Source organism: Mus pahari, chromosome 6 (genome assembly GCF_900095145.1).
Source record: "Mus pahari chromosome 6, PAHARI_EIJ_v1.1, whole genome shotgun sequence".
NCBI lineage: Eukaryota > Metazoa > Chordata > Mammalia > Rodentia > Muridae > Mus > Mus pahari.
In genome coordinates, this window is record NC_034595.1 from 83,816,976 (window position 1) to 83,844,847 (window position 27,872).

General features: G+C 42.8%; 1 protein-coding gene and 1 pseudogene across 2 annotated transcripts in view; both read right to left on the minus strand.

Moving 5' to 3' along the window:
• Stx12 (syntaxin 12) overlaps positions 1–20,180 on the minus strand; it is a 28,072-nt gene extending 7,892 nt beyond the window's left edge. Inside the window, 5 exon segments of the mRNA XM_021199655.2 lie at positions 204–247; positions 537–674; positions 5,090–5,189; positions 6,298–6,367; positions 19,939–20,180. Coding sequence (XP_021055314.1) covers positions 204–247; positions 537–674; positions 5,090–5,189; positions 6,298–6,367; positions 19,939–20,035 — 449 coding nt within the window. The 5' untranslated portion in view covers positions 20,036–20,180.
• Positions 20,181–23,834: 3,654 nt separating this feature from the next.
• On the minus strand, positions 23,835–24,344 carry LOC110322831 (annotated as a pseudogene). The gene has a single exon (XR_003844079.1). The product of XR_003844079.1 is annotated as a ubiquitin-60S ribosomal protein L40 pseudogene (transcript).
• Between the last annotated feature and the right edge of the window lie 3,528 nt (positions 24,345–27,872).

The window sequence follows — 27,872 nt, forward strand, 5'->3', positions numbered from 1 at the left end:
TTTCTGAGTTCGAGGCCAGCCTGGTCTACCAAGTGAGTTCCAGGACAGCCAGAGCTATACAGAGAAACCCTGTCTCGAAAAACCAAAAAAACAAAAAACAAAAAACAAACAAACAAACAAAAAACTTCCATAAAGATACCAAAAAGAAAAATAGATACAAAGGTGTGGACTCAAGTAACTATCCAGCATGTAGGATGATTTACCTGTCAAATGAGACGAGCTGCTCTTCTCTCTGCCTGTCTTCTGCCTAGAAAACAGATGGTTGTCGCTGCTGTTATCCAAAAACATGTCAGAGATACACAAAATAAGAGCTGCCTTAGCTACAGTACTAAGGAGTAGCATGCCTGCGCTCCAAACACATCTATAAGATGACACTCTGGCAATCTGTCTTGAGTAAGAAACAAATACGAAATGAGAGAAGGTAAATCTGTCTTTCAGTCGGACCATGACCATAAAGCCGGTATCAGGTGGAGAAGGGGGTGTGCTGGGCTGCACCCTCTGGGCTGCTAAAGGCCTTCTCTTGGGAATGAACTTACAGAAAGACGAGATCCAGCTCTCGCTCTCGCGATGCTCTCCTTTTCCTTCTCAGATACCTTTCTCTGCACAACCTNGAAATTGTTCAAGGCCGACGAGAAGTCATTCATGAGCCGCTCCTTCTGAAGCTTCTGCTGGCGCTGAAGAAAGTAAACGAGAACTTGAAATCTCAAGTGAACTCAGGGTTCTTTGGTTTAACACTGATTAAAAGAACAATTACGTACTTTAGAGATTTCAAAGTACAAAAGTTATAGGCTTTACCTTCAATGCTAAGCTTGCTTCTCCCTGAATCACACTCCCGGCTAGCCCTATGATCCAGGTCAGAGCACACTGATAGCCCCTTAGACAAGGTCAGAGCACACGGATGAACTTGGGAGCTAGGTGCATTTACCACAATACTCAGAGGGAACTGCAATTTGGAATATTTGGTCCCTGGAGAATCGAAATGCATAGTAAAGGATTTTGAGCTCAGAGCATCTAAATAGTTTTGTTTGTTTGTTTTTTGTTGTTTTTTTAAGGGAGGGTATAGAAACCATTTTCCCATACTAAGTTATTAGTTTTCCTCAAAATTACCATTATTCTTTTTTTTTAAAAAAAGGTTTATTTATTACTTATATTTAAGTACACTGTAGCTGTCTTCAGACATAACAGTACAGGGCATCAGATGTCATTACGGACGGTTGTGAGCCATCATGTGGTTGCTGGGATTTGAACTCAGGACTGTCAGAAGAATAATCAGTGCTCTTAACCGTTGAGCCCACCATTATTCTTTACAGTTTTTCTTTTTGAGTTTTAAAATTTTCAAGAACTTAAAAAAAAAAAAAACTACTTTATTGCCGGGCGTGGTGGTCAGCCTGGTCTACAGAGTGAGTTCCAGGACAGCCGGGGCTACACAAGAGAAACCCTGTCTTGAAAAAAACCAAAAAAACAAAAACAAAACAAAACAAAAAAACAACTACTTAATTTACCTACACGCTACCTTCACTACACTACTTATCTCTCTCAAAAACTGTAAACTGAGAACCTGCTCTGAGCTACAGATCTGACTTAAATAATGTCTTCTTCGTCTCCTGTTCTTCTTCCTCTTCCTCCTCTGCCTCTTCTTTTCTTAATGGTTTTCCAAGTCAGGGTTTTTCTATGCAGCCCTGGCTGTCCTGGAACTCCATCTGTAAACCAGGCAGTCCTTAAACTCACAGAAATCCACCTACCTATGCTTCCCAAGGCATGTGCCTCCATTGCCCAGCCAATACTATATTTTTAAAAGTTTATTTTCCTATATCATAACTTAAAAAAGAAAGAAAGAAAAGAAAAGAAAATGAAAGGGAAGGAAAGGAAAAGGAAAAGGAAAAGGAAAAGGAAAAGGAAAAGGAAAAGGAAAAGGAAAAGGAAAAGAAAAGAAAAGAAAAGAAAAGAAAAGAAGGGGTTGGAGAGATGGCTCAGTGATTAAGAGCACTGATTGCTCTTCCGGAGGTCCCGAGTTCAAATCCCAGCAACCACATGGTGGCTCACAATCATCTGTAATGGGATCTGATGACCTCTTCTGAAGAAAGTGACAGTGTAGACACATACATAAAATTAATAAATCTTGCTGGGCAGTGGTGGCACATGCCTTTAATCCTAGTACTTGGGAGGCAGAAGCAGGCGGATTTCTGAGTTCGAGGACAGCCTGGTCTATAGAGTGAGTTCCAGGACAGATAGGGCTATACAGAGAAACCCTGTCTTGAAAAAAACAAACAAACAAACAAACAAAAAGAGGCAGTTTGGTTGGACCCAAAGGTGCATTCATAAGAGAGTTAAAACAGAAAAACAGGGAAGCAGGGTCAAACTAGTGCACTCAGGGTCACCTCTGAGGAGCAGACCAACAGAGTTGGGGATACTGCCTGGCAAGGACAACCTACTAATGTGGAGAAATTAGGCTGTGAGGCTTGCTAGCTGGAAAGAGAATTTAAAAAAGTACTACAACAATCTAGGTTTAATGGGTAGGAGGACATAATGGTAGGGACTGGGTCACCAAATGGAGTTTAAGACACATTATGACTTAGTGACTAGAGACAGAGGAAGAGGGTTAAGTCAGAATGACTTAGACTTCAAACCCGGGAAAATGAAAGGCTGAGGAAAGGAAATCGGAAGATCAATAGCAGAACTCTGGGGTATGCCACCTTTGAGAAAGAATCAGTGAAGAAGGCTGAAAGAAACCCATCTTGGGCACCATCAGTCAAATACTGTCTCAAAAGAAGGGGGCACAAAAACAGGCCACAGTAATCAACGATGAGCTCTGTGAACAGCATGTGTGCATGGGAGACAGAAAGCAAGACATACAGTCTAACACAGAGCCTCTCGGCCTTCTTAACACTGCGACCCTTTAACACAGCTCCTTATGTTATGGTGATCCCCATCATAAAGTTATTTTCTTTTTTTTTTTTTTTTTTTTAATTTTTTTTTTTTTTTTTTTTTTTTTTTTTTTTTTTTTTTTTTTTTTTTTTTTTTTTTTTTTTTTTTTTTTTTTTTTTTTAATTTTTTTTTTTTTTTTTTAAAGATTTATTTATTTATTATATGTAAGCATGCTGTAGCTGTCTTCAGACACTCCAGAAGAGGGCGTCAGATCTTGTTACGGATGGTTATGGGCCACCATGTGGTTGCTGGGATTTGAACTCTGGACCTTTGGAAGAGCAGTCGGGTGCTCTTACCCACTGAGCCATCTCACCAGCCCATAAAGTTATTTTCATTGCTACTTCATAACTGTAATTTTGCTAGCTCTGAATTGTAATGTAAATATCTGATATTCAGAATATTTGATATGTGACCCCTGTGAAAGGGTCATTGGACTCCCACAGGTTGAGAGCTTAACATACAGGGTACTGGTGAAAGAGGAGAATGGGGCTGAGCCGGTCAGACACAGAAGGGCAAAGGGAAGTCAGCACAGCTGTATTTCACCGAGAAGAGCATGTTTGCAACTCTATTTTGTGTTCTTAACAACCGAGGCTAATGGAGGGAACAACAGCATGCATAATACAAAACTATGAACACATTAAATGAAGGTTTTGGTAGCGGACCTAACTTTCTATTTATATTTTGCTGGGGCTAGTATTTCATTCTCAAGCACTTATAAGACTTTGCCTGCATCAGGCAATTAGACTCCTCTGTCAATAATATAGAAACTACTGGCAAATGTGTACTCCTTCAGTGCACAGCTAGGAGAAAGGGATGATTTGGAAGCAAGGTGGAGGAAATGGATGGAAAGAGAACAAGCTGATCTCTGAAGCCTCAACATGAGTAAGGACCAATCAGCCACACAGAGATAACCAGAGGGAGGACACATGCACTAAAATGATTGTCACTGATGCTGCACACAAGCCAGATAAGCACTCAATGACAGAACATCTCCAGCTGGAAAAGAAGGCTTCCCTGAGCATTCCTTTATCCTAAGACCTATGGGTGACCTGAGATACAAAAGTGACTGCAAGATGTAAAAGCTATTTAGTCCAAATTTATAGATATGAGGCATAAAACAAACTAAAGACCCAGTCTGCAAGCCCAGCTGAGATTCCTGAGATTCCTCCTTGGCTAAACACATTGTAATGTGTTATTAATAAGAGCAGTAGCCATGACACACTCAGTACATGATAGATGCCAGGCACTTTGCTACACCTGGTAAGACATTTTTGCCACAATAGTCATACTGCCTCTCTGTATGGGTAGCTTAAAGGTCATCTTTACACAACCTATAATTATTTGGGAAAAGAATCTCAATGAGTGATTGTTTACATTGAATTGGCTTGTCAACATGTCTATAGGAAATTGTCTTAACTAACTGACTAGTGTGGGAGAATCCAGCCCACTATAGGCAGCACCATTCCCTAGGTAGGAGATCATGAGCTGTGTAAGAGTAGAAAAATACTAATTTCTGAGTTTGAAGCCAGCCTGGTCTATAGAGTGAGTTCCAGGATAGCCAGGACTACACAGAGAAACCCTGTCTCAAAAAATCAAAAAAAAAAAAAAAAAAAAAAAGGAGAAGAAAAACAGGGGGGCTGGAGATATGGCTCATCGGTTAAGAGTATTGATTGCTCTTTCAGAGGTCCTGAGTTCAATTCCTCACAACCACATGGTGGCTCACAACCATCTATAATGGGATGTAATGTCCTCTTCTGGTGTGTCTGAAAAGAGCAACAGTGTGCTCACATACATAAAAATAATAAAAACTTTTTTGAAAAAGTAAAAAAATGGAGCTAAGCACAGCACGTGAGAATAGAAAAGCACACACCCACTCATTTCTCTCCTCTTGAGTGTGGATGAGATGTGACTAGGTGTCCAAGTTCCTGCTACCTTGATTTTCCCACAATAAGAGATTATAATCTGGTATTGTGAATTCTCCTTTAGGTTGCTTTTTCTTGTGGTATTTCATCATAGCAACAGAAATGAAACTGGGGAAGGTGATAAGAAAATTAAGGTTTAGAGAATGTCTATTGAGAACCAAAGCCCTACTTTTGTTCTATGTACTACCACTCCATCAGAACAAAGTCCTCCTCTATTAATAAACAAAACAGAAAATACCAACCTGCTCTGATGCAGACAAGGGTAGGGGCAAGGACCCTAATTCCTTCAGTAACTCATTTGTTTCCTTGGCGAGCTGATTTGTAGAGTGCTGTAACTGTTGCCTAAGAGAGAAAAGACAGGGTCAGGATGCTGTGGCTTCCTAAGAGCTCTCTTATCATTACTTTGTGCTCAGGAACTCCTAGTACAAGGAGTGAAGAGCCATTAGAACATTAGGACCTCTGGAAGAACAGTCAGTGCTGAGTTCAATTCTCAGCAACCACATAGTGGCTCACAACCATCTGTAATGGGATCTGATGCCCTCTTCTGGTGTGTCTGAAGACAGCTACAGTGTACTCATACATAAATAAATAAATCTTTAAAAAAGAAAAAAAGAAAGAAAATGATTAGCCTGTGATGGGCCTTTCAAGAAAACATTCCACCAAGTAAGGACAAGGCAGGAAAGCACCAACTGCCTACTGTGATGGTAAATGCCTTTAACCCCTACCTATACTTGGGAGCCAGCAGTGGGTAGATCGCTAGGAGTTCCGGGCTAGATGGTCTAAATAGCAAGTTATAGGGCAGCCAGGGTTTTAGAGTGAAGCCATTTCTTTTTTTGTTTGTTTGTTCTTTTTTGTTTTTGTTTTTGTTTTTTCGAGACAGGGTTTCTTTGTATAGCCCTGGCTGTCCTGGAACTCACTTTGTAGATCAGGCTGGCCTCGAACTCAGAAATCTGCCTGCCTCTGCCTCCCCAGCGCTGGGATGAAAGGCGTGCGCCACCACGCTCAGCAAGAATAGAACTTTTAAAACAAAGTCAAGAAAAATGTGATTTAAAAAGAACAACACACACACACAAAAAAAGGTTTGGATCTCCCACGACCATTTATTCTCTCCCTTTGTGTCACTGAGAATAACTGTGTCTTATTTAAAGTTGGAAATCCAAGTAGACTAAATCATCAGGAGTCGCGTGTCAGGGTTATAGTGATACAGCTCCTTGAGACGGCTGAGAGTAGAGGGGGTCCCTGCTCTGAACTACTCTGCAAATCAGACCAAGGTAGGTAAGAAACAGCTCAAGGCGGCAGAAATCTGGATCCATTAAAATATTTTGCTCCCCTCTTCCAGGTCCAGCTATCACCACCCAACCATCACCTCCCACTGACTTCACCTCCCTGAGGAAGGCCTATGTCCTTGTGGGGCCCTCACAAAACCCAACCTTTTGGGGAAGCTACTCACAAATTTTCCTGGAGTTTGCTTGAGTCCTGCTTAGTTCCAAGTTGGCTCATCAAATTCTTTATCTGAGCAGCTAGAAAGAAGGCAGAAAGATTTATTTAAAAAAAAAAAAACACATTCATCACGAGCACCCTACTCTGCAGAGCACTGGTCCCCCATATCCTACGTACATGCAACTAACAGGAACCATGTGAAAGCTAAAATCTTTACAAACACATTCCTCCACAGTGCTTTTGCAAGGTTCAGGAGGTGGTTCTATTTATCTTCTCCAAAGAACTGAATAATTCTTCTAAATGTCCCATGACACTAAACATTTCACCCCTATTAGGACCGGGAAGGCGGGAAACTGGTAGTGTGATGCCCAAGGCCAAGGGTTCCATCTTAGTAGCATAAAAAAGGCAAGGAAGCACTCATCAGCTTTGTAGTCTCTAAGCTACAACAATCTCCAACAATATCTTGTTTTTCTGAGACAGAGTCTCCATCTGTAGCCTAGGCTAGCTTCAATCTCCTTCCTATCTTCCTGCCTCACACTCTATGAGTTAGACTCCAGATAATTTAGTCTAGTTGGGTTATCAGCCATAAATAAGAAAAGAATTATTCTCAGTGACCCAAAGGAATTATGAGGGAGAGAATAAATGGTCTAGTGGGAGAACTCCTGATTTTCTTTTTTAATCCCATTTTTTTGTTGTTTTTGTTTTTGTTTTTTCGTGTTTTGGAGACAGGGTTTCTCTGTGTAGCCCTGGCTGTCCTGGAACTCACTCTGTAGACCAGGCTGGCCTCAAACTCAGAAATCCACCTGCCTCCGCCTCCCAAGTGCTGGGAATAAAGGCATGCGCCACCACCACCTGGCTTAATCCCATTTTTCTTGACATTAAAAGTTTGAGTCACTATACAAGCTTTCAACAATTTTAACCCATGGGGGTTACAAATGTAATTTAATTGGTAGGGAGCTTGCTTAGCATGCATGAAGCCCTGGGTTGACTCTCCAGCACTGCATGAAAAAAACAGGGTGATGTATGCCTTTAAGCTCAAAGGTATCCTTGATAGCAAATTCAAAGCTAGTCTAGAATACAGGAAATTCTGTCTCAAAAACAACAAGCTTATCCATCAATACAAACAAGCTATTCTACAGCAAATGCTTTTTAGAAAAACAATGCAAGTTCATTTTCAGCAACAGATGGACACTGACTAAGCACTTCTAGTATCAAGTACTCTATTAAATTGTATACATACTCTCTAACTTTCATAGTAATGAAAAGTAGTAATATAAGTTTCATAGTAATGAAAGTTAGAAAATAGATAAATGTATCTTATTTATGCACACACACACACACAAAAAAGTAACCCAGTAAAAACTCATCCCCAGGCATACAGACTCCAATGGAACGGGTTCTTTTCCCACATGGCATCACAGTCAAATACTCAGTTTTACTCAGCACTTTCTTTCCCCTAGATCTCTGGTAGCCTGGGAATCTTCATGTTTGAATCCTTGACATCTAATCTCCTTGCCTGCAGAGGTCTAGGCCAATCAATAAGGAACATGTTAGTACTGCTCTGCCTGAAACCTTCCTATCCCTGTTCCGGCACTAGTTTCTGCAACAAAGAGACAGAGCCCTTGATTTCTTCCTGCCTTGCTTTCTATTTTTTTTTTCCCCACGTTGTCAGAGAAGGTGGGGAAAGATACACTAAGCTGGTGGATAGCTGTATATTATGTGTATATATGCGTGTGCATGCCTGTGGCTTGTCTGTCTGTCTCCTTATGAATTGAACCCAAGTCTTCACACAAGCAAACTCATGATACTTAAAGAACAGAACTCATTAATAGAATATTCTTAGTTTGTCTGCAAGAAGTGATGTTTACAACTAGTTTTGTTAAGTTTGTTTTGTTTTGTTTTTTTCAAGGAAGGCTTTCTCCTTGTAGCCCTGGCTGTTCTAGAACTCACTCTGTAGACCAGGCTGATCTTAAACTCAGATCCACCTGCTCCTGCCTCCCTAGTGCTAGGATTAAAGGTGTGCGCCATCACTGCCAAGCTGGTGTTTACAGCTGATGGTGCACAGCCTTTCCTTCCGTCTCCACTCTCACTTATCTTGTGGGCGAGGGTGAAAACAAAGGAAACATATTTTTAAGTTGCAGCAGAATTTCAAGAGATAACACTGCACAGACAAAGGTAGCGCCTCTGTGAGCAAGCACCTTTCCCGTTCCCTCTGGATAATGTCAAATGTTCATGCTATCACACTACAGAAGAACAGGCTTAGTTAAAGCCAGTGTTGTTGTCTAACTGTCAATATCATATAGGTAATACATATGCAGTGCTTCCAGAGCTAAGCAAAACGGATGTCCACTTACTAAAAGTTTGGAGTTTAAAAATCTATCGTTCTAGCCAGGCAGTGGTGTCGCACGCCTTTAATCCCAGCACTCGGGAGGCAGAGGCAGGCAGATTTCTGAGTTCNAGGCCAGCCTGGTCTACAGAGTGAGTTCCAGGACAGCCAGGGCTATACAGAGAAACCCTGTCTCGAAAAACAAAACAAAACAACAACAACAAAAAAAATCTATCGTTCTGGTTCTAGTTGGACAGCTTAGTGGATAAAGACATCTATCTGCTGTAAAATCTGACACCTGAGTTTGAACCCAGAAACATGGGAGAAAGACTTCCATCCTTAGTCACATGAAACCTTGTTTCAAAAAGAGGAACACTGAGCACTTACTATGCAGACACTGAACTAGTTACTTGGCTTGCTTCTATTTGACCTTAACCAATGCTATAAGGCTTTAGCATGCGCCTGCTTCATGTGAGCAAAAGAAGCCCAAGAGTGACAGGCCTGACTTGTTCATTCAGAGAACAGTGCTTACTCCACATTGTCCTATACACTAGGTGACACTTGCTTCCGGAAGCTTATGATCCGGAGGGTGGATAATAAAAACACCAGGTGATAACAATCCTACCAAAGGAAATAAACTGAAGTGGAGGTGAAGGAGTAGGCAGAGGGTACTCACTCACATAAGTGGCCACATAAGTAATGGACAGACCTAAAGAAAATGCCAGGCAGGGTAAGGCACTTATGGAGAGGGGGAAGTCCAGGCAAAGAGAGTAATTAACTAGGGCAAAGTCCTCAAAAGGAGAGCCAATGGTGTGATACAGCCAAGGTGCTAAAGCTGAGTGAGCAAGAGATAAGAACTGGCCAAAGAGGTAGTGGGAAGCCAGGTTATAGAGGACCTTGTGCAATTATAATGAGATTTTAATTAAACGCAAGCTACTGATGAGTTATGAACGGCATGCCATAACTAGAATTCAAACACAGGGCTGGTTGCGAAGACTATATGCTTTTGAGTCACATAATGTTGCTCTCCAAGGGCTGAGTCTTAAAGGAAATAGAATGCAGTCACGCAGGGCTGGTCTGATTCCCCAGGGTTCCACTTTGCCCCACCCTGTTTATCTGACAGTACCTTAACCTAACTCCAGACAGACTGATATCCTGGCTCTAACCTGCTCCCTTCCCCAGTGCCCTCCCATTTCTGGGAATATGCCTCCATACTCACAGGAGTCCTTGCATACTCAGTGCGAGCAAGGATATTGACTAAGTCAACCTCTTCCCTTCAACTTCATGGCATTCATGGTAAGGGAAAAGATGAGAATCTAGGTAAACTAAGAATACGGAGCCTTACCATCTTAGTCATACTTAACCATTAACAGATGTACAGAACTGGGTGTGCTATTTTATTTTGCTGGGCCTTTTTCACTACTTGCAGATTATAACCTGATTTAACTAAATGTTTATTGAAGACTTACTACATGTGTGGAATTTTCAATTTTTCTTGTCAAATCTTGTAGTTTGTTGAGGCAGGGTTCCACTTAGCCAAGGTTGGCCTCCCTACATAACTGAGGATGGCTTTGAATTCCTTATCTTTCTGCCTCCACTTCTGGAGTTCTAGGGTGATCTCAGGCATGGGTTATCATGCTCAGCTTTTGTGGTGCTAGAGATTAAACCTAAAGATTTGTGTGTGTCAGGCAAGTACTGTGCCAACTGAGTTACATCCCCTACCCTCTGATTAGACACTGCTACTATGAGGACTAAATGATTTCCAAGTCCTCCCACACTGTTGACTCCCAAAGTCAGTCACAATGAAACACTCTAGACCCTGAAGTATGCATAGTGGGTAATAATGTAGTTTTTCTGTAACCCAAATGAGTGCCTCAGAGATACTCTACATGTGACTTTCTTAATCTTATAAATGCAAGGTGTAAACTGGGCAGAGTGGCACATGCCTTCCTTAATCCCAACACTTGGGAGACAAGGGCAGGTTGATTTGTATGTGTTCAAGGCCAGAGCAGTCTACATAGTAAGTTCCAGGGCAGCTAGGGCTACACAAGCAAGACTGTCTCAAAAGCCCAAATAAATAAACCTAAATGAATAAAAAGACAGACAGCCACTTGACTGCCAGCCAGCACTCAGGAGGACAGGGGAGATCTGAAACTCAAGGCCAACCTAGACTACAGAATGAAACTGTTCTGAAAGTAGGCTGTTGTCAGGCAGTAGTGGCACACACCTTGATCCCAGCACTCGGCAGGCAGAGGCAGGCGAATTTATGAGTTCCAGGTCAGCCTAGTCTACAGAGCGAGTTCCAGGACAGCCAGGGCTGCACAGAGAAACTGTTTTGGGGGAGGAACAAAAGGTAAAGTGAGAATATCTAAAAGTGCACCAAGGTATGTAGCAGCTATGGATTACCATCAAAGCACTAAATACTCTGGGAAGCTCAATAATCAGCTGTTTTCTGGGTATTTGCAAATGACAGAGAGCTTTTCCTCTCATCTATTTGGCTTCCTTTGCTGAAATCATGTGAACTTCCTAGTTAAGGAGTTTGGGGAAGTCAAGTTGGGAACTTTGAAGTCATTTGCTTACTAAGCACCAGAATGAATGTAGCCTTTGTTGGCTCTTTCTGTATCTCTCTCTCTCTCTCTCTCTCTCTCTTCCTTTTTTTCTTTGGATCACTTGTCCACATGCTCCTTGTATGGTTAACATTTACTGAGCTCAGGGTCTTAGCATCGGTTAGTGGGACAGGACCCAGTTTTAATGATGCCCACCCAAGTGACCCTAGTTGGGTGCTGATGAGCAAGGAGAGGTTTTGATTTGTTTGCTTTATTTAAAATGAAGTCTAGCCCGGCGTGGTGGCACATGCCTTTAATCCCAGCACTTGGGAGGCAGAGGCAGGTGAATTTCTGAGTTCGAGGCCAGTCTGATCTACAGATTGAGTTCCAGGACAGCCAGGACTATACAGAGAAACCCTGTCTCGAAAAAACAAACAAACAAACAAAAAAAACAAAACAAATAAAATGAAGTCTAAATTTCCTAGAGCCATGATGATTATGCTCATCCATCTTTTCCAAGGAATTTAATCTCTTTTTTTAAAGATTTATTTATATGCCTGCATGTATATTTGCACACTGGATCCCATGGGACCACAGTTATAGATGGTTGTGAGCCACCATGTGGGTGCTGGGAATTGAACTTAAGACCTCTGGAAGAACAGCCACTGCTCTTAACCACTGAGCCATCTCCCCAGCCCCTCTTCTCTATAATACTGAATGCTAAGATATCTTCCTACAAGTTCCCATCCAGACTTATCAGAGGCTCTAAAATCCAAACCAAAAGGATGACAGGGTCTTTCACTTACTTACACTAAGGCAGAGCTTTTTCAGAATGCATTCTGTAAGCTCAGCATGAGGAACTGTGACTAATGATTAGGGACCACTGGCCCATACAGCTTACACCCAAGAAAGGAAGCCTTCCCAAAACATAAAGCACAAAACAGGAACATTTACACAGACATTTATTTTCACTTGAGTGTGCTTAAAATATCAAAATGATACATTTGGAAGATATTTTCATTAAAATGAGTTAAATCTAAAAGGATCTTCTGTCCACTTGATTAATGTGAATACTCTTTTATTTATTTATTTTTCTAATTTTATGTGTATGAATATTTTGCCTGCACGTATGTCTGTGCACCACTTGTGTGCTTGGTGTCTGAGGAAATGAGAAGAAATAAATCTCTTGGAACTGGAGTCATGGGTCTTTGTGAGCCACGATCTGAGTTCTGGGAATTGAACCCAGATCCTCTTAACCCCTGAGCCAAGTCTATAAACCAGAACACTCCTTTTCCGAGAATTCTAGCAAATGAAAGTTTTATTTTGGGTTGAGGAGTATGTGTAGGAGTGTGTGGGTCAGTTGACAACCCTGGGTGTCATCCTTCAAGTGCCATACACTATGGCTTGCCTTTGAAGATCAAACAGATCCTCAAATGACCTATCTCCTCAGCCCCTTTTGATTGACATGGTACTGTTAGGGATGTGTGTCTGTGGTAGATGCTTGCCTACTATATATGTAAAGTCCTGAGCTCAATCCCCAGCACATAAAGTAGATAGACACAATGTTTTGTAATATGACTGTGCATGTGCAGATCATCTGGGGAGTAAACCAAGGATCTCATACATGCTAAGCATGTGCTCTGAACTACATCCCCACCCTTGGTAAAATACTCTGGGTATGGACTGAAGAGATGGCTCAGTAGAGTATAGCATTTACTGTTCTTCAGAGGACTTAGGTTCAATTCCCAGCACCTCCATGACAACTCACAACTGTCTTTAACTCCAGTTCCAGGGGATTCAACACCCTACCTTCTTTGGTCTCTTCAGGTATGGTACATATGCATACAGGTAAATTCTCATACACATAAAATAAATTTAAAAATAATTTACATAAAGACAATTGAGTATCTCCTAATATTAGAAACTTTACATTTGGTTTATACCAAATGTAAAGACAACCCCTTCTGTTCTGTGTATGCAATTTTGTCAATTTTATACCTATGCCTAGGTCTAGCATGGTGGCACAAGCCTGTCATCCTAGCACTTAGTACATAAAAGCAAGAAGGATCTGTTCAAGGCAATCTCAGATATCTATAGAGATTGGGAAAAACAAAACAAAACAAAAACAAAAACAAACCCACTAGCCCTTAACCTCTCCTATCACTGACCTCCCCTTTTAAAAGTGAGTCCTGGCTAAAGCTCTTTTTTAAAAGAATATGAAGTAAATCAATTATTGTACATTATCGCTAACATCAACACCAAGAATAATTCTAACTTCAACTCCTTATCCACTTTTAACAAATATCAGCAAAATCTAAATCTCCCCACAAACTACGGTCTAAACCTATTTAATCACATTGTAAGTTATTTTCCATCACACAGATTGGACAATAATTCTCTTTGAGACAATCTAATGCTCTAACTCAATACACTCAAAACATGCTGTTCTTGCAGAGGACCTGGATTTGATTCCAAGTACACATGTCTGCTAACAACCATCTGTAAGTCCAGTTCCACCTGACTCCCATCTTCTGACTTATGAGGGTACCAGGCATGCATGCAGAACACATACATACACACAGGCAAACACTCATAAACAAACATATTTAATGTAAAAAGCATTACTTGTACTAAAACATAAAACAAGGCCATGCGTGGTAGCACGTGGTTTAATCCCAGCACTCAAAAGGCAGAGGCAGCCAAAACTCTATAGTTCTCAGCCAACCAAGAACACATAGTGAAAACCTCTCTCAAAAAAACCAAACCAAACCAAAACAACCCATAGATAGATAGATAGATAGATAGATAGATAGATAGATAGATAGATAGATAAAGATAAGATAAAGGAAACCCACAGACCTAAAAAAGCTATCTAGACCAAACAAGGTCTTTTAGATAGATAAAGATAAGATAAAGGAAACCCACAGACCTAAAAAAGCTATCTAGACCAAACAAGGTCTTTGCATTGATTATGAAAATGAAGTCAATTGAAATGTTCTATACACAAAATTAGGCTTATACAATGACGTTACATAGAAATTGTAAAAATGGGCTGGAGAGATGGCTCAGCGGTTAAGAGCACTGACTGCTCTTCTGAAGGTCCTGAGTTCAATTCCCAGCAACCACATGGTGGCTCACAACCATCTGTAAATAGATCCGGCACCCTCTTCTGGAGTGTCTGAAGACAGCTACAGTGTACTTACATATAATAAATAAATCTTAAAAAAAAAAAAAAAGAAGAAGGAAAAAACAAAGATAAAAAAAAAGAAAGAAAGAAAGAAAGAAAGAAAGAAAGAAAGAAAGAAAGAAAGAAAGAAAGAAATTGTAAAAAACTCCTCACCATAGGCATCACAGATACACACATTTATTGAGACTGAGCTATATCCCCAACCCCCCATTATAAAGATAGGGTCTCTATAAATTGAACAAATTATTTCCATTTCCTGATGGGCTAGACTCAAACTCCTGATCCTCTTGCCTCAGTCTCTTGACGGCTGGGATTTAACTTCTGAAAAAGTTTGTCAGGAGTGATATAGTACATATCTTCAGCACTTGAAAGGCAGAGACAAGAAGGTCAGGAGTTAAAGGCTACATGAGACCTTTTATTACACACTTACACACACACCAAAAATTCAGTCACTAAACAGAATAGTAAATCTGTATACTAACAACCAAAGGTGTAATCCCCCACTTTGTACAGAGTGACAGCACATGTGGCTGTTAAGAACACGGGTTCTAAAGAAAAAAAAAAATTAAAAAAAAAAAAAGAACACGGGTTCTGAATTGAGACTGTGTTCCTGCTTTTAAGACAGGTTCTCCATATGTAGCCCTGCATAACCTGGAACTCTCTATGTAGGCTAGAGTATCCCAGAACTTGCAGTTTAGCCCAGGCTGCCCTTGAACTCCATGTGCTGATCCCCCTGACTCTGCCTCTCAAGGGACAGAATCACGGGTGTAGAGCACATGATCAGCAGGACTGCCTATGCTTGACTGTTGCTTCTAACATTTCCCAGCTGAGTGATCTAAAGTAAATGATGACTGTCTTCTGTCCTGTTTCCTCACCTAAGGAATGACAGTAACAAGGGAAGCTTCGGTTGGTTGATGTGAGAATGAAATGAGATGATTTGGGCTAAGTTTAGAAAGCCGTCTGCCACATAAAAGCACTCAACTAAGGACAGCTATTATTATCAATCTCAAGACCAAGAAGAATGTACTTAGCAATGATAAAATCAATTAAGTACATACTGAATGCCAATACATCCACTGCTGTGCCAGGCACTGTCTAAAAAGAAATATATAATGCATGGTCCTTCATCCCACCAAACCAGTACTGCTCTAGGGACAAGGTCAAAAAGCTTGGCTTAATTACGGGATATAGAATATAAGTAGATATTAAACTGTGAGAAAAAAACTGGCTTGTTATGTTTAAGAAAAAAGAATCAAATGACAGATAACATGTTTTATGTATTCACTCAGTAGGTAGTAGGCACTGTCTTTTTAAGACAGGGTCTCCCATAGCCAAGCTGGTCTCAAATTTGCTATGTAGCTGAGGCTGGCCTTGAACTCCAACTTCCTGCCTGCACTTTCCAAAGGTGAGAATTACAGAAACCCATCTTGAAGCACACACTGTTTTAGCATTTCACATAAGTTATCTCAGTTAGTTCTCAGAACCCTATGAAATAATTATAACCAAAGACCAGGAAACAGCAGGAGACGTAAAGCAAAATTCACCAAAACATTACAAAACTAGCAGGTAGCCAAGGGAAAATCCAAACTTAGTTCACAAACATTTAAAAGCTCAAGTTTCTTAGTTTTTCAGTAAATAATGCAGAGCCTGGTGTAGTGCCACATCCCTTTAGTCCCACCACTATGGAGGCCAAGGCAGGTGGATCTCTATAAGTTCCAGACCAGCTTGGTCTCATAGTAAGGTCCAAGTCAGCCAGAACTACATAGTGAGATCCTGTCTCAATAACAAAAAAGCAGGCTGGTGAGATGGCTCAGTGGGTAAGAGCACCCAACTGCTCTTCCGAAGGTCCGGAGTTCAAGTCCCAGCAACCACATGGTGGCTCATAACCATCCGTAACAAGATCTGACTCCCTCTTCTGGAGTGTATGAAGACAGCTACAGTGTACTTACATATAATAAATAAATAAATCTTTAAAAAAACAAACAAAAACAAAAAACAAAAAAGCACTTGAAGACAGAGTCTGAAGCTAGCCTGGTCTACAGAGCAAGTTCCAGGACAGCCAGGGCTACAGAGACACCCTATGTCACAAAACAAAATAAACCAAGTCAAACAAACAAAATGACAGAGAGACCTCATTCACTCAAATGAACCGACTACAATTAGTAAGCTTCCATGTGCCCTGCCTGACCCCTGGCTACCTCTCTGATGTCTTTTCCCATTTGCTCCCTCCCTTTAATCCAGCCACCCCTGCCTCCTTGCTATTCTTTGTCACATGAAAGTCCTTGCATTTGCCCTCAGCACACACTGCCTTTCTCCACTACTCACCATGCTCCCTCCATTCTGAAATCCGCTCATTCGAACATCATCCTACCCAGGCAGCGGTGGTGCACACCTTTAATCCCAGCATTCAGGAGGCAGAGGCAGGTGGATCGCTGAGTTCCAGGACAGTCAGGGCTACAGAGAACCCTGTCTTGGAAAAAATAAATCATCTCCCCACAGAGGCCTTCCTCACCAGAGGATGATAATTCGTCCCTTCTCAATTCTCTCCATGCACTTAGCCTGTTCCCTTTCCTTTGTACCACCTGCTATTACTTGATATTATTGGGAAATGCATGCAAACATCCACACGGTGCCAGGCAGCAATGTGTTCTCTGCTCATAGCAAAGTGTTCTCTGCTCATCACCAGTGAACATCAATGCTCAAAGAATGCTTGTCGCACGCTGAATGGAAGAACTCATCATATGCTTGGGACTAAGGTAATGGCAGAAAAATAAGGATGAATGAACCATATTTCCTACCTCAGGCAAGCTAACAATCTAACAGGGAAGATGTTCATCTTATTACGAAAAAAAAAAAAAAAAAAACCCACACACTCAGCTAGGCAATTCTTTAGCCTTTCTCAGTCTGTTTCCTAGCTCATAGACTGGGAATGTTTGTAATTACTCCACAGGATTGTTACAGATTAGAATAATACATGTAAAGTACTTTTCATATGGCCTGGCACACGATGTACTTAAACAGTAGCTAGTAACATTATTAATTATTGACTCCAAAGATCCCCTTGAGCCCAATGCCTAATCAACGGCTAAATCAGTAGCTATTACCAAGGAAACTGCTCCTAGACCACACCAACACCTTTTTTGTTGTTGTTTTGCTTTAAGACTCACAGATCAGGCTGGCTTTGAACCTATGGAGACTGTCTTGCCTTGACCTCCTGAGAGCTAGGGTTACAGAAGTGATTCATCACATCCAGGCTCTGGTTTTAAACTCCTCTGTTCCTCCTTCCCTTTCTCCGTTTTTCCTTTTGAAAAGAGACTCACAATGTGGCCCTGGATTACCTTGAACACACCAGGCCATCTAGATTTGCTTCTAAGTCATGATAATCCTCCTGCCTCAGCCTCTCAAATGCTATCGTGTACAACTATGCCCAATTCCAATTCTAATTTTGATTTAAGTAAACAGAGATTTGCAGTTAAAAGAATCTGTATCAGTTCCTATGCTTACTATGCAACTTAATAATCAAATATGAAATATTCCACAGACAGACACTTAAATTAGGTTAGTCTCGATGAGAAAACGTCAGTCTTGAAAAAAACACAAATTTACTTTCTTTCTTTCTTTCTTTCTTTCTTTCTTTCTTTCCTTTTTCTTTTCTTCTTTCTGGTGGTTCAAGACAAGGTTTCTCTGTGTAGCCCGGGGTGTCCTAGAACTCTGTAGCTAGCCTCTCAAACTCTGAGATCTACCTGCCTCTGCCTCCCAAGTACTGGAATTGAAGGCGTGACCCCCCACCAACACCTGGCACAAAATTTTCTTTCATTATTATTTCTGTGTGTATGATATATGGAACATACATATAAACTAATGTAAACACACACATGTGTGTGCCTGGGAACGAGTGTGGCTGCATGTAGAGGTCAGAGTACAGCTCTGTGGACTTAATTTGCTCCTTCCACCTTCATCCGGGTTCTGGGGCTCAAATCAGGTTGTTAGACCCACACAGCAAGCACTTTACCTGAGCCATCTTGCCAGCCCCTTGAAAAAGAAATTTTCTGATTTAACCTGTATAACAGCTACTAAACAAAAGGAAACTGGGACACAGAGTGCCATACTGTCTAGTCATCAATCATATTATTGTGTTTTTAATATCTGGGTTAACAAGCTGAATATTCTTCCTATCTCCATATACCCAGGCCTAACCCTTCCTACCTGAAACCTTCTACCTCTCAAATCCTACAGTATACATTTAAACTTAAAAGCAAAGTGACAAGCCGGGCAGTGGTGGTGCACACTGTTAATCCCAGCACTTGGGTGGCAGAGGCAGAGGTGGATCTCTAATTTTGAAGCCAGCCTGGTCTACAGAGTGAGTTCCAGGACAGTCAGAGCTACAGAAAAACTGTCTCAAAAATAAAATAAAAGCAAAGTGATAGCTTATGCTTTAAAGCTTAGGACATAACTGCAACTCAGAACTGACTCTACTTATTAACTGAGTATAGCTAAGCTCACAAAAAAACACAATAATAAACAACACCGATGGCTGTCACCATTTTAAAGTAAAACTGCTTCTGTTGCTCTGTTTCCAGGGCTCTGGGACGGTTCTGAAACTCAAAAACAGCCTGTACTTGACTCTAGCTACAATCTTAGACTTTAATGGTGAGAAGGGAGTTTTAAGGTAAGCAGCTACGGGCTGGAGAGATGGCTCAGCGGTTAAGAGCACTGGCTGCTCTTCCAAAGATCCTGAGTTCAATTCCCAGCAACCACATGGGGGCTCACAACCATCTGTAATGGGATCTGATGCCCTCTTCAGGTGTGTCTGAAGACAGCTACATAGACAGCTATGTACGCATATAAATAAAAAATAAATAAATCTAAAAAAAAAAAAAAAAAAATTGGCCCAACTCTGCCATCTCTTACTTGGTGTGTAGTTGTGGACAAGAGTGGCTCCACAGAGGCAGAAGATGACATCTTCATGCTTGAAATGTGAAAAACGTCTTTGCTACCAAAGACAACCTAAACTAAAATGTTCCCGGTGCCTTCTCGGCGACAAAACACGAGTCCTCCCGTCCCTTAAATACCAGTCACTGACTGATGTCCAGATTAATTACAGGAAGCACAGTGTATTAAGTCACCCGAACGCACGCATTCTCCACTTCCCTTAATTGAAAGTTGCTGATGTCCGAGGACCCAACCGCTGAGCTGAATGTGAACCTAAAGTCGCAACCAGTAAGCACCCCCGATCGGAACTGGGGAAAACAAGGTGGGTGGGGAGACGGCGACGACAGGAAAAACTCGGCTGACCACTGCGCCAAGACAAGTCCTGGAGATGACACACACACTCCCTCCCACCATCGGGCTGTCGCCTCTGTTGACCCCCAACACCGTGAACTCAAAACGCCTGAGACAGGGGTGTGGACCTAAAGGGCCCGAGCCTGGCCGAGCCAGGCAAAGGCAGCTTGCCGCGCCCGGAATGGAGGCTCGTGGCGGCCTCAGGTGTGGTCTGAGTTGCGACCCAGACCGGGCTCCCCCTTCTTGGCAGCTTCACCACGGCCTGTCCCTCAGGCCGCCCCCCGCTCCCGGCTGGGTCCCCGAGCTCACTGGCTTGGCTGATCCGCTGGATGTTGCCACTGCATGTTTGGATGATGCTGTTGAAGTCCCGGGGCTGAGGCCCCGACGGCCCGGGGTTCCGATACATGTCTAAGGGACCGTAGGACNTGACAGTGAGCAGAGACCGGGTCGCGCTTCGCGGCGCTCCTACCGGAAGCTGCCACTGACCGAGCGTCCAGCAGCTGAGGGGAAAACCGGGAAGAGAAAGGGCGGGGAAAGGGGCCGCGACTGCGTGCGCACTGACCCCCCGCCCATCGTGGTGCGCATGCGCACGCTCCGCCCCATCCTGCAGTGCGCGTGTGCTGCTGGAACTGGCGGTGAGTAGGCTCGTTTTTGAACTGCTGGCGGTGAGCCTTCTCGCCAGACCGGACTTCCTCCAGCTGTGCAGCCAACCTCAGGACCGGACTTCTTCAGCCAGTCGCCTCCAGACGGCGCGCCCCGCGTTCCACGACCTTCCGGCCGCCAACACGCTCATCCGCATCCCGCTGCTCCCGCATCCCGCTGCCCCCGCATCCTGCCGCTCCCGCATCCTGCTTCTCGGCCCGCGGGACAGCTGTTCAGGCAACCCTGCAAATTCTTGCTTTTCCAACCCATGTCAAAACCGAGGTGAATGCATGAGCATGGGATTGGACCAGTACACGTGCAGTTGTACCCGACAGGATTCGATGGTGAAAACTGTTCAACACCTAAATTTCTAATAAGAATAAAGTTACTACTGAAACCAACCGCCAACACGGTGTGCCCAGTGCTTAGCCACTTCAAGGGATTCTGGAACATGGTCAATAACATTTCCTTCCTTTGAGGTCAGCCTGGTATACAAGGTGAGTTCCAGGACAGCCAAGGTTATAGAGAAAGCCTGTCTCACACTCCAAACAAATGGAAACCATTCCCTTCCTGCGGAATTCAGTCATGAGATATGTTGCCAGCCAGATAGCATTTGATGTGCACCACACCTATGAAAACTGGGCAGCCTTCGCCAACCTCACCTACTACATCAGAGCCCCTCCTCCAGTAGCAGATGACTGCCTGACTCCCCGCTGTGTGACAGGAAGGAGGCTTTCTGCCAGGCGTGGTGGCNCATGCCTTTAATCCCAGCACTTGGGAGGCAGAGGCAGGCGGATTTCTGAGTTGCAGGCCAGCCTGGTCTACAAAGTGAGTGTAATGAGATCTGATGCCCTCTTCTGATGTATCTGAAGATAGCTGCACTGTACTCATATATACATTAAATAAATTTTTTTTTTTTTTTTGGCTTTTCGAGACAGGGTTTCCCTGTATAACCCTGGCTATCCTGGAACTCACTTTTTAGACCAGGCTGGCCTCAAACTCAGAAATCTGCCTGTCTCTGCCTCCCGAGTGCTGGGATTAAAGGCGTGCGCCACCACTGCCCGGTGTAAATAAATGATTTTTAAAAACTAAAAAAAATTGATGCTGTCCTCCCCTGCTGGTAGAAAAGCCTCTTCCAGATGCCATCTTTGGGGAGACCCTAGGGGAAATTGAGGCACCATTCTCCTTGGAAGGACCTGCATCTAACCCTATCTGTTCTTCTCACTACTGGAAGCCAAGCCCTTTTGGAGAAGTGGGTTTTAAGATCATCAATGCTGCCTCAATTTAGTGTCTTAACTTTAGTGACATGAAGGGTTGTTCCTTCATTCAGTGCTCAGGGCTTCCCCAAACAGCCACCAGGACAAGTGCTTTGACTCCAGACAAATAGTGACTTAGATATCAGATCTCTCCAGGTTTGGGACATGCTAGACAAGACAATGAGATGAAATATTTGGGGTTCCCATTGGATAAGTTTTCCTAGCCATGTTGTATCTCCCCAAAGTCCATGACATCGTGCAAGAAATTTTGATTTGCATAAAAATGTACCAGACCACCCCAACCCTTACTTCCTATTCTGCTCTATTCTGAGAACCCAGGCTCAAATATGGGAGGATGAAGCAGACTTGACATTCAGGTCTGTAACCAGTAAGTGAGTTTTAAGGGTTTCAAAGTACTTTTATTTCTTCCTCTACTCCTAATTAAGCAATAAAGTAATAATGGAATTTTGGGGAGACAACTGTGTGTGAATCCTTAGGTCACTGATTCATAAACACTTCACAGCAAGGAAACATCCCCATTTTTATCTTTAAACATTTTTGGTTTGGTTTGCTTTTTTATTTGTTTTTCTAAACAGGGTTTCTCTGTGTAACCCTGGCTGTCCTGGAACTTACTTTGTAGACCAAGCTGGCCTCTAATTCAAAAATCCACCAACCTCTTTGCTCTGCCTCTCAAGTGCCAGGATTAAAAGCAATGGCATCTTGGCTGGACAGTTGTGGCACACAACTTTAATCCCAGCACTTGGAAGGCAGACTGGGCCCACCAGGAATACACAGTGAGACCCTATCTCAAACCAAAACAAAGAGCCAGAAATGGTAGTGCAAGTCTTTAATCCTAGCACTCAAGAAGCAGAGGCAGGGGCTGGTGAGATGGCTCAGCAGGTAAGAGCACTGATTGTTCTTCCAAAGGTCCTGAGTTCAAATCCCAGCAACCACATGGTGACTCACAACCACCCCTAATGAGATCTGATGCCCTCTTCTGGTGCATCCAAGAACAGCTACAGTGTACAGAGGCAGAGGCAGGCAGATTTCAGAGTTTGAGGCCAACCTATTCTTCAGAGTGAGTTCCAGAACCGCCAGGGCCACACAAAGAAACTCTGTCTTGAAAACCCAAAAACCAGGCTGGAGTACTGACTGCTCTTCCAGAGGTCCTGAATTCAATTCCCAGCAACCACATGGTGGCTCTGTCATGGGATCCAATGCCCTCTCCTGGTGTGCTTGAAACAGCTACAGTGCACTCATATTCATTAAATAAATAAATAAATCTTAAAAAGAAAAATAATAAAATGTTGGTTCAGAAGATCTGATGCCCTCTTCTGGCCTCTTCAGGCACCAGGCACACACATGGTAGGTACATACACTAACATATAGGCAAAAACACTCATATACATAAAATGAATAAATTTTTAAAAAGCTGGACATCATTGCACAGGCCTACGAACAGACATTAGGGAACAGATAAATGTGGGTCCCCAGAGTTCACTACTCAGCCAGCTTAGCCAAAGATCAGTGAAAGAGCCTGTCTCAAGGCATTAATGCAAAGAGCAAGAGAAAAAAAAATTCTATATCTTCTGAGTGTGCACACACAGGCTCACGCACCTGTGTATATATGTGCGTGCACCATTCACACACAACAACACATACACAAAAAAAGCTAACACCTTATGATTCATCGTTTTATGTCAAACCCTATGTTGTACTGCACAGGTTTAACAGATTAGATTCCTCACATGAGGCCCTGAAATGTATCAGTTTGAATATATTCATAAACTCTGAGTCACTAATAATACCCTGGTGTCACATTAAAGACAGAAATCAAACACTTCCCCTGTGTGTCCTTTAACCGAGAGTGAGCAGCTGAGGCTGAATCCTCTCCTTCACTCTCCCGTGCCTTCCATCATCTGTCCCAAAGGCTGCTGCCCTGTATCTCTCAATCAGCCCAGAAAGCATGGGAGAAGGAATGAAAGACACAAGACACTTTGTTCAAATACTGCTGCCATAGTTTATAGTAGATTCTTACTCCAGGCTCAGAAATGCACCTGCCTCTGCCTCCCAAGTGCTGGGATTAAAGGCATGCGCCACCACGCCCGACCAGATTCTTACTTTTATGGTAGATTCTCACTTACTTTTTTAAAAAAATAAGATTTATTTATTTTATGTATATGAATACACCATTGCTCTCTTCAGACACACCAGAAGAGGGCATCAGATCCCATTATAGATGGTTGTGAGCCACCATGTGGTTGCTGGGATTTGAACTCAGGACCTCTGGAAGAGCAGTCGGTGCTCTTTTTTTTTTTTTTTTTTTACTGCTCCAGTCGACAGAAGAGGACTTTATTTGGTCCCGGGGTCACAGGCCAGGTATGACCCCAGCTTTATTTGACCTTCTTCTTGGGGCGCAGGTTGTTGGTATGGCCGCACTTCTTCTTGCGGCAGTTGACTGCAAGAGGGTGCAGGCGTGCGTAGCACTTGCGGCAGATCATCTTGTCACAGTTGTACTTCTGGGCAAGCTGACGAAGGGATGGCTCAATGATGCCACCGCGCAGACGCAGCACCAGGTGCAAGGTGGACTCTTTCTGGATGTTGTAGTCCGAGAGGGTGTGGCCATCCTCCAGCTGTTTGCCGGCGAATATCAGCCTCTGCTGGTCAGGTGGGATGCCTTCCTTGTCTTGGATCTTGGCCTTGACATTCTCGATGGTGTCACTGGGCTCGACCTCAAGAGTGATGGTCTTGCCCGTCAGGGTCTTCACGAAGATCTGCATGTTGGCGTCTGCTCGGCCGCCTCGTTGAAGAGAAAGAGCACAGTCGGTGCTCTTAACCACTGAGCCGTCTCTCCAGCCCCAGATTCTCACTTTCTAAAGCCGCCTTCCACCTATTTTTCTTTTTTTTTTTTTTAAGATTTATTTATTTATTTATTTATTTATTTATTTATTTATTAAAGATTTATTTATTAATTATACGTAAGTACACTGTAGTTGTCTTCAGACACTCCAGAAGAGTGCGTCAGACCTCGTTAGGGATGGTTGTGAGCCACCATGTGGTTGCTGGGATTTGAATTCAGGACCTTTGGAAGAGCAGTCGGTGCTCTTACCCACTGAGCCATCTCATCAGCCCCAGATTCTCACTTTCTAAAGCTGCCTTCCACCTATTTTCTGTTTCCAGCTAATGATTGTCACAATGCACATGCATTACTCTATGTCAACAGCATGGAGAGCACATAACTTAAGATTGCAGCTATGTATAACTTAGGCTATAAAAGTAGATTTTGTAGAAAATCCAGAGCAAATAAAGCAGGTTGTTTTTTGTATTTTGTAATTTGTATTTTGGTCTCTTAAGGGTAGGCTCCACAAATAGGCTGATTATACAGTAGGATAGCACTTTTAAGACTTTTAAATCTTTTTAAAAATTGTTTGGTTTTTGTTGTTGTTGTCTTGTCGTTGTTATGGTTTTTTGAGACGGAGTCTCAGTGTGTAGCCCTGGCTGGCCTGAATCGAGCTGCCGTTGCCTCCCAAGTGCTGGTGTAATGATAAATAAATAAATAAATAAGGCGGGCATGGTGGCGCACGCCTTTAATCCCAGCACTTGGGAGTCAGAGGCAGGCAGATTTCTGAGTTTGAGGCCAGCCTGGTCTACAAAGTGAGTTCCAGGACAGCCAGGGCTACACAGAGAAACCCTGTCTCAAAAGAAAATAAATAAATAAATAAATAAATGCCTCCATTTTATGCTAGGTGTCCATCTTGGTATTCACTAGCCATTTATCAATGACTCCAAGTTCTGGAAGATAAGTTCCCAATGACCCTGACTCAATAAGCCACTGTGCTGGCTGGTTTTGTGAGTAAACTTGACACAAGCTAGAGTCATCAGAGAGGAAGGAGCCTCCCACGAGAAAACGACTCCATGAAATTCAGCCATATGGCATTTTTCTCAATTAGTGAACAAGGGGGAGGGAGGACCCAGCCCATGATGGGTGGGGCCATCCCTAGGCCGGAGGTTCTGGGTTCTATAAGAAAGCAGGCTGAGCAAGCCATGGAAAGGCAAGCCAATAAACTGCACTTCTCCATGGCCTCTGCATCAGCTCCTGCCTCCAGGTTCCCGCCACAGCCCCATTTGAGTTCCTGACTTCCTTTGTTGATTAACAGGAATGTGGAAGTATAAGCTGAGTAAACCCTTTCCTCCCAACTTGCTTTGGGACATAGAAGCCCTAACACACACACACACTGAAACGCAAAGCCATGACCATGTTATTACCGTTACAGTTTGCCTAGCTGTTCTTGCTTTTGTCTTCTGTAACCTGCTTATGCAGATATTTGGGTCACCTTGACTACATAATCTAAGCAGCGCAAAACGGCTCTTGACCTGCCTGTGCAGATGCTCAAAGTCTTCTTGCGGTTTTTCCCCTGAGAAATTCTTCCCTCATTGGTTAAGAGCACTGACTGCTCTTCTGGAAAGCCTGAATTCAATTCCCAGCAACCACATGGTGGCTCACAACCATCTGTAATGGGATCTGATGCCCTCTCTTGGTGTGTCTGAAGACAGCGACAGTGTCTTTATGAAATATAAAATACTTTTTTTTTAAATTTCTTTTAAAAATTCTCCCCTTACATCCTTCTCACAGCAATCTCAAGTCTAGCTTAGAGATTGTTGTCCTGCTAGCAATAATCAATAAACCTTTTAGTTGATTGAGTCTAGGGTCTTATCCCAGGGGCGAGGAAGATTCAAAGCATGCTCCCCTACAATGAGCAGCACTGATTGTAACAGTAGCCATTAACAATTGTAAACCGGGGCAGTATTATTAACTTTGGCTGAGGCCCATGGAAGAGATATTTTTTATAATAACACAGTGCCACCGCATATTAAACTATATATTTTTCTTTTTTCAGTTTCGTGTGTGTGTGTGGGTGTACAAATGCATGCATGCATGGCTGTGTGTGTGTGTGTGTGTGTGTGTGTGTGTATACATGTGTATTCGTGTGTGGGGGTACACTTGTATGTAACTTTAATTTTTTTCAAACTTTATTTATTTATTTTTTTATTTTGGTTTTTCGAGATCAAACTTTATTTTTATTTATTTTTTTATTTCTTCTTCTTCTTCTTCTTCTTCTTATTATTATTATTGTTATTATTATTTTGTTTTTTTGAGGCAGGGTTTCTCTGTGTAGCCCTGGCTGTCCTGGAATTCACTCTGTAGACCAGGCTGGCCTCGAACTCAGAAATCCGCCTGCCTCTGCCTCCCGAGTGCTGGGATTAAAGGGGTGTGCCACCATGCCTGGCCAAACTTTATTTTTAATGATGGTTCTTAAATGTGTTAACCTCCCTTGTAGCCTACCACCTAGCAGAGGTTGTAGAAAGATAAAGATATGGGGGAATTGGACCTGTTTAGAAAGGTTCTTTGGAGCAACTCTTGTCTGTGTTGTCTGGAAATTGGCAGTTCTGTTCACAGGTCAGCGGGCAGAGGCGGCAGCTCAATCCACTCGCAAACACTTCAGTTGGGTTAGCAAGAGCGGTGACACAACCTAGCAGAGACAGCTAGGTCTCAGCCTCTTCACAAGTCAGCAGGAGGGACGCAGAGGGACACGAAGAGAAGGGAAGTGAAGATCAATGAAGAAGCGAGACCCACAAGCATTGCACAGCTAGCTGTACCAGCAAGCCAAGTTCTGTCTCTGTCACTCCACAGAGTTCTATTTATACCATCCAAACATCACGTGCCCTCCATGTGCCATGCCTCAGTGCATGCATCCAATTAGCCTGAGTTCTCAGAGTCCCGATAAATGCAGCTCAACTACGCAATGTAAGGCAGACCGATACGTGTGTTGTTCCAAAGAATCCTTCATCACGTGTCCTTTCACTGCTTGCTTTAGCAGAACATCCTCTCTCCTGTGTCTGCTTCAGTGAAACGTTCCTTCATGTGTCTGCCTTAGCCTTTCAACTGTATTTACTTCAGGAAAACACTCCTTCACATGTTTTCCCCACAACTGCCCTGTTCTTTTTTTAACATTTGATGCTGTTGAAACTGAAATTGTGAAAGTCATTGTCTCTCCAGAAATTAAAAGTACAGTTACTGCCGGGCGTGGTGGCGTACGCCTTTGATCCCAGCACTCGGGAGGCAGAGGCAGGCAGATTTCTGAGTTCGAGGCCAGCCTGGTCTATAGAGTGAGTTCCAGGACAGCCAGGGATATACAGAGAAACCCTGTCTCGAAAAACCAAAACCAAAAAAAAAAAAAAAAAGTACAGTTACTGCTTTCTTCATCCATATAAAGTTAAAAGTGGTTTCATCTGTGCATCTCTCACAGAAACACAATGGCCCTCCTTGCAAATACTCAATATTCA